Source organism: Rhinolophus ferrumequinum, chromosome 3, assembly GCF_004115265.2.
Source record: "Rhinolophus ferrumequinum isolate MPI-CBG mRhiFer1 chromosome 3, mRhiFer1_v1.p, whole genome shotgun sequence".
NCBI lineage: Eukaryota > Metazoa > Chordata > Mammalia > Chiroptera > Rhinolophidae > Rhinolophus > Rhinolophus ferrumequinum.
The window spans coordinates 13,562,397-13,577,424 of record NC_046286.1 but is presented as its reverse complement, the minus strand read 5'-3'; the positions used below and the strand labels follow the sequence as shown (position 1 = coordinate 13,577,424).

Below are 15,028 nucleotides of genomic sequence, written 5' to 3'. Positions count from 1 at the left end.
ATAATGGTAAAGGGGACTATACAACAAGAAGATATAACAGTTATCAATATTTATGCCCCCAATCAGGGAGCACCGAAATATACCAAGCAACTACTAACAGAACTAACGGGAGAAATTGACCAAAACACAATTATACTAGGGGACTTAAATACATCATGGACAGTTATGGATAGATCATCCAAACAGAAAATAAATAACAAAATAGCAGCCCTAAATGACACATTAGATGAAATGGACATAATTGACATATATAGAGCACTTCCTCCTAAAACATCAGACTATACACTTTTTTTCTGGTGTACATGGAACATTCTCAAGGATAGACCATATATTGGGACATAAAATCAGCCTCAGCAAATTTAAGAAGATTGAAATCATACCAAGCATATTCTTTGATCACAAGGCTTTGAAATTGGATATCAACTGCAAAAAGAAAGCAGGACAAAACACAAATACATGGAGATTAAACAACATACTTTTAAAGAATGACCGGGTCAAAGAAGAAATTAGAGGACAGATCAAAAGATACATAGAAACAAATGACAATGAAAATACATCCTACCAAAATTTTGGGGATGCAGCAAAAGCAGTTTTAAGAGGGAAATTTATATCATTACAGGCCTATCTCAAGAAACAAGAAAAATCCCAAATAAATAACCTTGCGTTATACCTTAAAGAACTAGAAAAAGAAGAACAAATGAAACCCAAGGTCAGCAGAAGAAAGGAAATAACAAAAATCAGAGCAGAACTAAATGAAATAGAGAACAAAAGACAATAGAAAAAATTAATGTGACGAAGAGCTGGTTCTTTGAAAAGATTAACAAAATTGACAAACCCTCGGCTAGACTCACTAAGATAAAAAGGGAGAAGACACTAATTAACAAAATCAGAAATGAAAAAGGGGAAGTTATCACAGATGCCACAGAAATACAAAGGATCATCCAAGAATACTATGAAAGACTATATGCCACCAAATTCAATAACCTAGAAGAAATGGACAAGTTCTTAAAAACATATAGCCTTCCTAGGCTGAACCATGAAGAACTGGAAAATCTAAACAGACCAATCACCAGTAACGAAATTGAATCAGTCATCCAAAACCTTCCCAAAAGTAAAAGTCCGGGACCAGATGGCTTCACTAGTGAATTCTACCAAATCTTCAAAGAGGATCTAATACCAATCCTGCTCAAACTCTTCCAAAAAATTGAAGAAGAGATAGTACTCCCCAACTCATTTTATGAGGCCAACATTACCCTGATACCAAAACCTGGTAAGGACAACACAAAAAAAGAAAACTACAGACCAATATCTCTGATGAATACAGATGCAAAAATCCTAAACAAAATTCTAGCAAATCGAATACAACAATGTATTAAAAATATTATTCATCACGACCAAGTGGGGCTTATCCCTGAGGCACAAGGATGGTTCAACATCCGAAAATCCATCAATGTGATACATCACATAAACAAAATAAAGGACAGAAATCATATAATTATATCAATTGATGCAGAAAAAGCATTTGACAAGATACAACATCCATTTATGATTAAAACACTTAATAAAATAGGTATAGAAGGAAACTACCTTAACATAATAAAGGCCATATATGACAAACCCTCAGCTAATCTCATAATTAATGGTGAAAAACTGAAGTCCTTTGCTCTACGTTCAGGAACACGACAGGGCTGTCCCCTATCACCTCTGCTTTTCAACATAGTGTTGGAAGTCCTTGCCAGAGCAATCAGGCAAGAGAAAGAAATAAAAGGCATCCAAATTGGGAATGAAGAAGTTAAATTGTCACTCTTTGCAGGTTCTTTGCAGGAGTCTTTGCAGAGAACCCTAAAGACTCCACCAAAAAGCTATTAGAAACAATCAACGAATACAGTAAAGTTGCCGGCTACAAAATCAATGTACAAAAGTCCATTACATTCCTATATACTAACAATGAAATCTCAGAAAAAGAAATACAAAAAACAAATCCTTTTGCAATTGCAGCAAAAAGAATAAAATACCTAGGAATAAACTTAACCAAGGATGTGAAAGATCTATATGCTGAAAACTATAAGGCATTTTTAAAAGAAATTGAAGAAGACACAAAGAAATGGAAAGACATTCCATGCTCATGGATTGGAAGAATCAACATAGTTAAAATGGCCATATTACCCAAAGCAATATACAGATTTAATGCAATCCCCATCAAAATCCCAATGGCATTTTTTAAAGAAATAGAACAAAAAATCATCAGATTTGTTTTGAACCACAAAAGACCCCGAATAGCCAAAGCAATCTTAAGAAAATAAAACAATACTGGAGGTATCACATTCCCTGACTTTAGCTTGTACTACAGGGCTACAATAATCAAAACAGCATGGTATTGGCAGAAAAACAGACACATAGACCAATGGAATAGAATTGAGAACCCAGAAATAAAACCACATAAATATGGACAGATAATTTTTGACAAAGAAGCAAAAAACATACAATGGAGAAAAGACAGCCTCTTCAACAAATGGTGCTGGCAGAATTGGATAGCCACATGCAAAAGAATGAAACTGGACTGCCATCTGTCACCATGTACCAAAATTAATTCAAAACGGATCAAAGACTTAAACATAAGACCTGACACAATAAACTGCATAGAAGAAAACATAGGTACTAAACTTATGGACCTTGGGTTCAAAGAGCATTTTATGAATTTGACTCCAAGGCAAGGGAAGTAAAAGCTAAAATAAATGAATGGGACTATATGAAACTTAAAAGCTTCTACACAGCAAAAGAAACCATCGACAAAATAAAAAGGCAACCAACTGAATGGGAGAAGATTTTTGCAAACAGTGCCTCCGATAAGGGGCTAATATCCAAAATATACAAGGAACTCATGCAACTCAACAACAAAAAAACAAACAACCCAATTGAAAAAATGGGCAGACGACCTGAAGAGACATTTCTCCAAAGAGGACATACAAATGGCAAATAGACATATGAAAAAATGCTCAACATCACTAATCATCAAAGAAATGCAAATAAAAACCACAATGAGATATCACCTCACCCCAGTCGGAATGGCTATCATCAACGAGACAAATAGTAACAAGTGTTGGAGAGGCTGTGGAGAAAAAGGAATCTTCATACACTGTTGGTGGGAATGCAGACTGGTGCAGCCGCTATGGAAAGCAGTGTGGAGGTTCCTCAAAAAATAATGAATAGAATTACCATATTACCCAGCAATCCCTCTTCTGGGTATCTACCCAAAAAATCTGAAAACATTTATCCATAAAGACACGCATGCTCCAATGTTCACTGCAGCTTTATTTACGGTGGCCAAGACGTGGAAACAACCAAAATGTTCTTCGATAGATGAATGGATAAAGAAGTTGTGGTATATATACACAATGGAATACTATTCAGCAGTAAGAAAAGATGAAATAGGACCATTTGTGACAACATGGATGGATCTTGAGAGTATAATGCTAAGTGAAATAAGTCAGACAGAAAAAGCAGAGAACCGTATGATTTCACTGATAAGCAGTATATAAACCAAAAATAACAAAAGAACAAGGCAAACAAATGAGAAACAAAAATTCATAGGCACAGACAATAGTTTAGTGGTTACAAGAGGGTAACGGGGGTGGGGGGTGGGAGATGAGGGTAAGAGGGATCAAATACACGGTGATGGAAGGAGAACTGACTCTGGGTGGTGAACACACAATGGAATTTATAGATGATGTAATACAGAATTTTACACCTGAAATCTATGTAATTTTACTAACAATTGTCAACCCAATAAACTTTAAAAAAAAAAAACTCAAGGGATATCTCGGCTGTGAAGTTTCCCCCCACCCCAAAGGAGCAAGGGGTCCCAGCCCCACACCAGGCTCCCCAACCCAGGGTTCCAGTGCCATTACTTCTGGCTGGGAAAACCAGCTGAGATTGTGGCTGAGTGAGACAAAAGCAGCTGCAGCCCCAGGCTCTCCTCTTAAAGGGCCCACGCACAGACTTACTCACTAACAGTCTCACCCGCTCTAAGCTCCAGTGCTGGGGCAGCAGCTCAAAAGATGCCAGAGACATATGGGGAGGAACTGAGTTGTCTGGCTCCAGCAAGGGCTGGTGGGCAGCTTTCTCCCAAACAGAGGAGCTGGCAGAAGCCACTGTTTCTTTGCTAAGACTTACCCCTTCCCAGCATGCAGACACAGATATGGTGATTATTTGAGTCTCCATCAATCTGGCTAAACCATTCATCTGCCCCACCCTGGTGATTCCCTGAGACCCTGCCCCAACCAACTTTCCGGCACACCCAAGCCGCTTCCAGTGGCTTTTCTGTGCAAACGGCCTGTCTTGGCTCATTCTGCAGACTTTCCTAAAATCTCTCAAAGGGTCAAAAAAAACAAACAAGCAGCATCTGGCTTTGGTGTGTCCCATACCTCTGGCTGAGCAGTCCTAAGCCAGGCATTAGTGAGAGGTGGCCTTTGTTCGTGACATCTCCAAGCCCAGTGTGGGTGGTAGCCATCTGCAAATTACTTTGTGGCTCACACCAGGTGGCCTCAGGCAGGGAACAGGCTTTGGCTGAACTTGGCCTGTAGCAGGTCCCCTCCCAGGAAGCCCTGGGGTTGGCACACCCAGTGGCCAGCTTCAGACTGAACGGGAGAATCACCCAGGCATCTCCAAGGATGACACACCCAAAGGGCACACTGGGCAGGCACCAGAGCCCTGCTAATGCAAATCCTTCCCTGTAGGGTCAGCCCCTGCACAACAGTTCCTCCACTGTAGTCATGGCCAGTCCTCACAACCAATCAGTCCGAGAGTCAATCCCTCCCATTCACGAGCAAACAGCAACCAAGGCTCAACTACAACAGGAGGGCACACACAACACACACAAGGAACATACCTGGAGCACCCGGCTCAGGGAGAATGCACCACTGGGCCCCACAGGACACCTACTATATGAGGCCACTCTTCTAAGACTGGGAGGGATAGCAGCCCTACCTAATATATAGAAACACACTCAAGGAGGCAGCCAAAATGGGGAGACAAAAAAAACATGTCCCAAATGAAACAACAGAACAAAGCTCCAGAAAAATAACTAAACAAAATAGAGACAAGCAATCTACCAGATACAGAGTTCCAAACACTGGTTATGGGGATACTCAATGATCTCAGGGAGAACTTCAACAAAAAGACAGGAAACATAAAAATGGAGATAGAAAACATAAAAAAGAACCAATCATAAATAAAGAATACAGTAACTGAAATGAAGAATACATTAGAGGGAATCAGCAGTAGATTCAATGAAGCAGAGGATCGAATCAGTGATTTAGAAGATAAGGTAGCAGAAAACACCCAATCAAAACAGCAAAACGAAAAAAAGAATTAAAAAAATTAGGATAATTTAAGGGGCCTCTGGAATAATAACAGGCATACAACATTTGCATCACTGGGGTACCAGAAGGAGAAGACAGAGAGCAAGAAATTGAAATCCTAGACAGGATCTAAGTTGGATCTGTAGTCTCATGCTAAACAATGTGCTCTAAAAATCATAAAGAACACTAGTGCAATAACTCAGAAGTTGTGTGTAGCTTGATCTCCAGTTTTAAATAAACATATGTATACTAACATATTTGAACTTTGGTTGTGTGCAGATACAGCAAAAATGCAATAACTCAGAGCCCCACCCCCTGTCAATTTCAGAATATGTTAATTTTGGCATTGACATAAAATAAGTCTCTCCTAAATATTTTTCAAAAGGCTTTGCTGAACAAACTGTGTAGAAAAGATTGCAAGGATAACGGAAACATTCCAAAAGAATCTTGGAAGTACTCATCTATTTTGTTTACTCAACAAACATTTATCTGAATACGTTTTGTGGCAGGCACTGTTCTAGACACTGAGGATCCAAACACAGTCCTGCTCTCAAGGAGCTTAGGGTCCATGGTGGGGAGGACATGGACAGATAAACAGGGGAGGAGTAGATAAATGCAGAATGGGAAAAAGTGGGTTTTAAAAGTGAGTTTTAAAATATGATCAAATAAATATATATGTATCTGCATAAGAAATAGAAGTTTTTTTCTTATGCATGTTAAAAACATCAAAACTTTAACACTGTCTCTCTAAGAGGTGGAATTATTGTGATTTTTATTTTATTTTACTTATTTATTTATTTATTTTTAAGGAGGGCACAGCTCACCATGGCCCATGCGGGGAACGAACTGGCAACCTTGGTGTTATTAGCACCGCGTTCCAACCAACTGAGCTAACCAGCCACCCTGATTTTTATTTTTAATACTGGTTTTATTTTCAAAATTTCTACAATGAACTGAAATTACTTTCATTATAACAAAAGTTATTAGAAAAAGGTTGTCAAAACTTTTACTGTAAAAGAAATATAAACAGAGAAAAGTACATAAAACATAAGTACAGCTTTATAAATAATTATAAAGCCAACATTCAGGACAAGAAAGAAACAAGGCTAACCCTCCCTTCTCACTCCCCAGAAACCATGTGTCATTCCTTTTTCAGAGAGGTACCACTATCCTGACTCTGACCCTCAAAGTAATCATTTCTTTGCTTTTCTTTGATTTACTACCTACATATGTATGTATTCCCAAAAAATATAGTTTAGTTACCCCTGCTTTTGAACTTCATAAGAGCAAGCACTTGTGCGGAACTTATTGCATGCCAGGGAGTCACCTAATCACTTTACATGTACTAACTCATTTAATCCTCACAACAATCCTATGGAGTGTTATCCCCATTTACAGATGAGAAAACTGAAGCCCAAGGAGGCAAAGTAATTTGCCCAAGTTCACACAGGTGCTAAGTGGCAGAGCTGGGATTTGAACCCAGACAATCTGGCTCCAGAATCCATGTTCTTGTCAAAGATGTCAAGCTATTGCTCAGACTGTTGGCTCCCTGGTCAGAATTCACCCCACCATTTATGGCTCTTCACTGGACCCTTACGTACTCTAGGTGAGCAGACGATCGGCAGGGGCCTGAAGACTCACTGACATTTAGACATGTTGCAACAGAAGAAGAGGGGCTGACCCTTTGGTCAGAGGATGTTGTGTTGGCAAAGCATCCCTTAGATTCCAGAAAATCCTTGCATTTAGCACCTGCAACACATAGATATCACCATTTGATTACATGAATGAAAATACCTTCCACTCTATCTTGTTCCCTAGATTATAAATATTTTTTTTCAAAATAACATTTTTTGAGTATTTACTATGTACTAGGGATTGTGTTGACGTCTTACACGCATTTTCCCATTTGATTCTCTTAACCACCCACAAATGTACGTTTACTTATCCTTCCATTTTACAGATGAAGAAACTGAAGCTCAGAAGATTAAGCCACTTGCACATAGAAAATCAACATCTCAGCCCAGAGTTGATCACAGTTCTTGTGACACAACAGTCTAAAATCCTAAGCGCTGTGCTAGACTGCATGCCCTTTTACATGATTTGTCTACTCTGAACTAAGTGAAAGAGATAAGATCTGACTTGAGCTATCCATCACTGTATGTTGTATCGACCATCTTAATACAATTTTCCAAAGGATTTGTTCGTAGAAAGACCAATGAATATAGCTGGTGATCACAACCCAAAGAACTGTCTTCAGAAGCTTCCATGGGTTCCCCTCACATTGTAGTGTCGTCATCATTTACATACACGTCTTCCCCGCTAGACTGTGTCTTATTCATCTTCGCAGCACTCAGAACAAGGCCTGGCACAAAATTGATGTTCAATAGTGTTCAAGTGAATAAATGAAAAAGAATTATATCTCCCCAACCACCCATCATTACAAGCAAAAGAGTCCTAAAAGCCAGTGACCATCAGATAGAGAAGTGTCTTCATTCTGCTATATAATTACTGCTTAGTGAAAGACAGTCTGTTCTCTCATCATTTTATATCGGTGTGTGCCTTGTCCATTCACTTTTTTAAAAAGTCAGATGAGTGGATAGTGCATATCTTTATGCATAACTGCATAAGCATAGAAGCTCAATAGACACAATGTAACTTCTAGTTATAAGAAAATGACAAGAAATAAGATTCAGACTTCTCTGACTTGAGTGCATTTTTTGACTGACTGTTGTTCCACCTACATAGGGTCATGCTTCACGTGTGTATGGTATCTACCACGTGCCATCTGCAAATTCCCATCATCTATCAGTGGGACTGCTACTTAGACAATTTTTAATTCATTTCTTATGAACTCCCTCTCAAATTCATATAGCAAGTGGATCATATCTTTTATACTCTTGTCAAATCCCAACCCTATCACCAAACCCTTTACTCGGACAAAGAAGGACTTTGCCTGTGTTTCTACCCAATTTGAAGGCCAGTTGAGCTTCTTCGTCTCCTCACAATATCCCCATGCTGGTGTTTCTCGTGGTAGGGCATAAGGACGGCCTGTATCAGAATTAAAAATACTCATACAGATTCCCAAATCCCATCACAGACCCACTGAATTAGAATCTCTCTGAGATGTGAGGTCCGGAAATCCACATTTTTAACAAGGCCCTTCTCCCCAGCAGCTCTTAGGCTCATGATTTTGTTAATGACTTTCTTCCTCTGCGAGTCGATCTCCATCCCTGTACTGCATTTCATCCCGTCCCACTTCCTGATTCGCAACTTCATAGCAGTCCCCCAATTTGCCTGGTCATGAGAATCACCTAGGGGCACTTTAACAACATGCAGTTTAACAACATGCAGATCACAGAGATCTGACCCAGAACTACTGGGGAAAACGTGGGAATCCATATATTTAATAAAAAGCATCTCAGGTGACTGATTCTCAGGACCAGACAAGTGTGGGAAGAGTTGTTGGGAATATGCTGTGGGGCCTAGAGCAGCCCCAGGTACAGTGAAGATCAATTGATTGCTTGAGGTGTGAGTAGTTGAGATGGAGTGGAGCCCAGCAGAGGGGCGAGAAAGGGGCAGAGCGGTGAAGAGGAGAGCACAGGTCCCCAACCGCCAAAGGACTAACCACCCTTTGAGCCACAAAAGTAGCATCAACAAATATAACACAGTCCACACTCTCTGACCACAATGCAACACAATCACAAGTCAACAATAAAAAGACAGCCCTCCCCAAAAAAATCCATATGCTTGGAAACTCAAACCACGCTTGTAACTATTTCATATAAAAGGAGAAATCGTAATGGAAAGCATGAAGTGCTTAATCATGAATGACATAAGTACTATACATCATAACCTGTGGGGTCAACTAAAGCAGTGATTAGAAACTAGAGCGTTAAATGCATATACTGTATTTCACTGAATATAAGACACATCCATTGTAATAACATTATTATTTTATGCACCACAAAGAACAAAAGCTGCCAATTAAACTTTATCCCTTAGAATTTTTTACTTTATACTTATTGAAGCACCTTTAAACTTAGAGATTGTAAGCCTATATCACTTGTGAGCATATTTAAAGGAAAAAAACATAAGCAAAATAAATTAAGGCATTCTTCAACCTTACTCACATAAGAAAGTTTGATTCCTAACTCACTTTTCAACTCAATCACTGAAGCCCACATTTTCCACCTAAACTGACCTCAATGCAACAGGGTGATGGAGCATTTCTAATTGCTCCTCTATTGCTTCTGGAGTTTTCTTCCAAACCACAGACACACCTTCTGCATTATTCAGTGCTCCTTTATGACAACTACTTCACACCTGCTGCTGGGCCCACAGCACTGGTAAGACCAATCCAACTTCATAGATGCAAACTGTGAAAAATGTTCATCTTAGAATTGATGGGTTAAAGTGTAAAAAAAAAAAAAAAAGATTCCAAAAGTAATGAGGTAGGCTTTCAATTCAAGAAGTAAGGAAAAAAGAATAACCCCCAAAAAAATGGTAAGGAAGGAAATCATAAAAGAAATGAAATAAAAAAAAATTATCAGAATTATGGCTTCATGGAAAAAAATTAACAAGGGGACAAGCAAAGTTCAAGAAAAAGATTTTAAACACAAGTAAACAGTATGAGAAATGAAAAGGAGGTCATAATTACAAATAAAATGGAAATAACTTTACACGTAAAAAAGATTGAGTACAAGAAATGTCAAATAACTTGTTCAAGGTTACAGAGCTATGGAGTATAATTTATAAAATGTAGTTTTATGTTACAGTAATCAAGATGGTATTGATACAAACCCTGACAGATAAATCAACAGAACAAAATAGAAAATGTAGATAGAATAAAATTGTATATGATAATGGTGGCATTTTATCTCAGTGAAGAACAAATGGATTATTCTTGAAAGGGTCACCATTTATCATAAAAAAAAAAATTGCTACAACAACTAATTAACCATTTAGAATCAAAATAAAATTAAATCCCTCTTATCCCAAAATAAATTCCAGATAAATTATAGATTTGAATGTAAAACTTAAAATAAAAGATGTACCTAAAAAATGATGTGAATGTTTATATAATCTTAGAGTAGGGAATTATTTCTTAGAAAGATATCAAATACAGGCAAAATAAAGGAAAAGATGAATAAACTTGGATACATATACATTTAAAACTTCTATAGCAAACTATAAACTGGGGAAAATTTATAACACATGATAAGAAAAATAGTAGTCATGACAAATTATGAGTTTTTGTAAATTTATAAGATGAAAATAAATACTCAAGGAGAAAAAAATGAGCAAAAGACATGACCAGGTAATTCATTAAAAACACACACACAAAAATAGCCAATGTACATTTGCAAAAAAGTTAATCTTTCCTACTAATCAAAAAGCTGAAATTAAAATGAGACACCATTATTTGCTTTCAGTTCGCAAATACCCAAGTTTGGCCCACGTTAGAGGAATGGCATTCTCATACATTGCTGGTGGAAATGTCTCCGTTTTATTGAAGAGTAGTTTGCATATATGTGTCTTCCGAAGCCTATAAGAAGTACACTTTTGATCCAATGGTTCTACTTCTAGAAATATGCCCATATAAAAAATATAAAATTTACATATAAGGATGCAGAAAAGACCCACACATGTAGAGAAGAAATCAGATCAAGGGCAGAGATGTCTTCTACATTGATTCTCATATGTAAGTTCTGAGTTATTTATTATAGCATTGACTTTTGATAATATTTTCCCGCAGTTTTTAAAAGAGGCAGCCTTTTCATAGACTGTAAACATTTAAATTGTATTATTTGCCACTAAAGGACTTGAGAGTTCACCAAAGCCAGAATTGGTTGTTATGGATGGTATCAGAGGGGGTCTCTTCACAAGTTTTTGTGTTTTCTTTTTTAATTTTAGGGGCAAAATTTAAATGTATTACATAATCCTGAGCAGCCAGCAGAAAAATCACATATACAGATTTAGCATATTTCCTTGTTTGCTTAAGAAGTTTTGTGTTGGCAATGCTCTAGAAAGTGGCCTGTCGCTGCTGGGTAACAGGAAAGTCTTATCTGACCGACAAGGACTAAAAGAGTAGTCTCTGTTAAACTGGCAGACATCACATTCTCCAGATCCAACCAACTACAGGATCTTTCTAGAAGTAACTCAGCCTCATACACAACCTGGAGACACAAACATGGCCTCAAACTGCCTCTCTACATCTGCTCAGGTAGGAGAAGAGTGCTGGAATTGCAAGTCTGAACGCTTCTACTCTGATACTGATATTCCCATCGTGCAGACATCAAGTAACTTTAAGCAAGTCAATTACCCCTCCATGCCCCAATCCCAATGCCCACAGCACCTCTCTAGCTCACTAGGCTGTGGTGAGGAACAAATAAGCTCAGGTACATCATTCTTGAAAGGGTCACCAATTATCATCATTGTTATTCAAATGCAATAAATGTCCAGTAAGCCATAAGATAGGAAATTCTAACAAGTCACTAAAACACTGAGATAAGGAAAGGTGATACAACCAAAAGAACCAAGAGAAGGTTCTGGTGACTAGAAAGGAATTTGGGGGCAAAGGAGAATTTAGAAGAAATTCTGTTTCTTTGTTACCATCTGTAGAACTCATGATAATTATTTCCATGTCTTTAGACAGGAATGACAACCTTACATAACCAAGGCATTTTCACACACTTGTCATCTCAGCTGATTTACACAATAGCACTGTCTGGCAGGAAGTAGACAACACATCAAGCCAAGTTAGTTTAATGTGGATACCCTTTAACTAAACATCCAGTTTCCCACCTCTGCTTATCTGCTCCACCATGTAAGGATCTAGGATGGTGGTTTTTAACCCTTTTTTGGATCACAGACTCCCCTGAAAGGTAATGAAGCAATGGGGCCTCTCTGCTGGAAAAACGCATATACACCCTATAGCTGTGCATCCATCTTCAACTGGTTTTTGGAGCCCTTCCTTCTGGAACCCTGTGGACTCCATGTTAAGCTGAGCTCAGGTGTGGTCTCCTGAGTGGACACACCTACAGAGCAGAAAAGGAAGCCACGGATCTTTGGTTAATGTGGTCTGGGGATCTCAAGGGCCAGTGCTCTCCTGGTACTCCTAACTCAGAAACACGAACCCCTCTAACCCATCCTTAAAACAGCAGCTCCCTTCTTAACCCAGATCAACCTGGAAACTGCAGAAAGGTCTGGAGCTTAGACTTCCAGAACCTTCTTCGCCTTGCTGACCTAATTGCATGTTGGGCAATTAATGGTTCTAACTCCTCCTGCTCTCCTGGCTCTGCTTATAGATAGGTATGGTAAGTCACACCTCCCTCCTCTCCCCACGCTTAGGAAGGAGTAGATCCAGACCTGGAATACAAAAGACCAGGGACCAAGCTAAGAGCTGATGGAGCAGAGACAGAACATTTTACAATCCCTTTTGTGTAACCACACATGAACTTCAGGTCTCTAGCATGCATTCTGCTTTAACCCCAGCCAGCTTGGTTTCGCCCCATAGAGCTATGACTCACTTGCATTCTTTCCCCAGACCCTCCTACCTGTGCATATACTGTATGTCCACTCCTTTTGATCATTAAGCCCTTGGGACATTAGGCTCTGGTCAACACCAAATTCATTTAAGAATAAAGCTTCAGGTCTATCAACCATGACTAAGATATAATAACTAAACCTCAATTAGATATTAATAACTAAACCTAGAATTAGATTTTAATAAAATAGAGATAACACCTTGGCCTTGGTGATGTTTCAGCTCCAGACTCAGGAACGTGGAATGGCCCCACAGACCACATCCTCTGGAAACCAGACCAAATAGCGCCATGACTGACGCCAGGACCTGAAGCTATGATCACATGATCAACTGCCTTAGCCCCCACCAATCAGCAGAGCCCGCAGCCCCAACTGCCATAGAAACCACGATTAACGATTTTTCCTTTTTATAGCCTTTATAGAGGCCATCGCAGAGCCAGGTTTTGGAAAGCACTAGCTCACCTGTATCTCTGGGCTTAGTGCTAACTCCTTAAGTAAACGTTTACTTTCTTTCCTGCGAATGCCTGCTCCTGTTTTCTTTTGGCTTGGATGCACGCAGGCAAGCAGACCCTTTGTGGTAACATCTGCAGCACATAGGCCACTCACCTATAACAGGTAAATGCCAACCTGGACATCTACTCATTCTGAAGTTTTCTGAGACTGTGACTGTTCTGCTCCATGACACTGTTCTCTTAAGACAAACGTGCCCCCAAACATTCTCAGCCTTAAGAAACAATTACAGAGTTACCATCCATTATCTAATTAAACCTTTCCCTAAAGTGGTCATAATTTCCACTTGACCTGTCCCATCCAATAAACAGTGCCACAAATCTACTAATATATGAGCAAAAAAAAAAAAAAAAAAATGAAAGGGTACAGACTTTGGAAACCGGAAGACTCATGTCAAATCCCAGCTTCACCATTTATTGACTGAAGCACTGGGCAGGTCAAACCTCTCGCTCTCTTTACTCATATGTATTATACCCGTTGGGCTGTTATGATATCCAGGGAGGTAAAGTATGAGACTCTGCTTTGACGCTGTTCTCTGCCTTATCAGATCTTGGGTTAATACTCCTACAGACATAAGCTAATCTTCAAGTAACACACACACGCACACACACCAACACTAGCCTCCTTTTAAATTTCAAATGGTGCCTCTTGGCCCTAGTAAACTTGGATATGGCGATCAAATCCACACCCATCCTTCCTGGTTTCTTAAACGCAACTGTTATCTTCTCGCCCCCGTGGTCATACCGTGGTCTCCTTTCTCTTGAACCTTCTCCAGCTCTCTGCTGCAGGTCGCTCTGGAGATGGAGGGAAGATGACAGCCCCGCGGACTATTTCCCGTGAACATGGACTCACCCATGCACGTGTTGATTTTAAACATTAAAAGCAACCCAGAGACAAAGAAAAGACCTTTGTAAGAGAGGTAGCAATCAAAACAAACTCCACAAGCCATTGAAATTCAAGAGGGCAGGGTTGGCCTCTTAATCAGAGCTTCCCTGGGTCCCTCCACCGGGGCGTGTGTTGATTGGATGCCCGCAGAGCTCCGAGGGGTTCTGTCCCTGAGGGGGCGCAGAGCCCACTGCCCCGCCCCCCCAGGTGCTCCTTCCCTTTCCCGCTCCGGGTCTTCCGCCCCATTCCCCAGAGGGGTGGCCCAGCTCTACTCTGGAAGGGCCTCCAGGGAACATGCGGCGAGATCAACGCACCCACTGGCAGCCAGGCGAGGAGCCGAGAGCCAAGGGCCAGAGGGACGCGGCCGCCGTCTGCTCCTCCGGCGAAGTCGCGTTCCAGGGTTGCCCGGACACTCGCCCCAGCAACGCGCGGCCACGCCGCTTCCCACCCGCCGGGCTTCCGGGTCCTCCTCCCTCTGCATCCTGGGGCTCTCTGGTCCCCTGCATGCGATGGAGTCTTCTGAGAGCGGCAGAGCTATAGGCTCCAGCCACCGCAGAGCGTCGTGGGCAAATGACCCCTGGAAAAGTTGCTCAGAGTTTCTGGATTTCTTTTTTAGCAGTTGGGCTCTTCTAGCAATTTTCATTATTAGAACTGCAGTCTCTGGCAGCAGTGAAGGATGAGCCTTCCACATTTGCAGATGCCCGCTTATAATTGGGATTGATTAGACA

General features: G+C 40.2%; 1 protein-coding gene across 5 annotated transcripts in view; it reads right to left on the bottom strand.

Moving 5' to 3' along the window:
• SPATS1 (spermatogenesis associated serine rich 1) overlaps positions 1 to 14,813 on the bottom strand; it is a 30,749-nt gene extending 15,936 nt beyond the window's left edge. For 3 of the 5 annotated variants that reach the window (XM_033102841.1, XM_033102842.1, XM_033102843.1), the window contains exons 1-3: positions 14,615 to 14,813; positions 14,160 to 14,209; positions 6,962 to 7,109 (exon numbers count right to left, since the gene is read on the bottom strand). In XM_033102841.1, coding sequence (XP_032958732.1) covers positions 6,962 to 7,109; positions 14,160 to 14,209; positions 14,615 to 14,781 — 365 coding nt within the window. In that variant the 5' untranslated portion in view covers positions 14,782 to 14,813. Of the gene's footprint in view, positions 1 to 6,961; positions 7,110 to 14,159; positions 14,589 to 14,614 lie in introns of those variants that run through there. The other 2 variants (XM_033102845.1, XM_033102844.1) reach the window with 2 other exon arrangements.
• Positions 14,814 to 15,028: the final 215 nt, after the last annotated feature.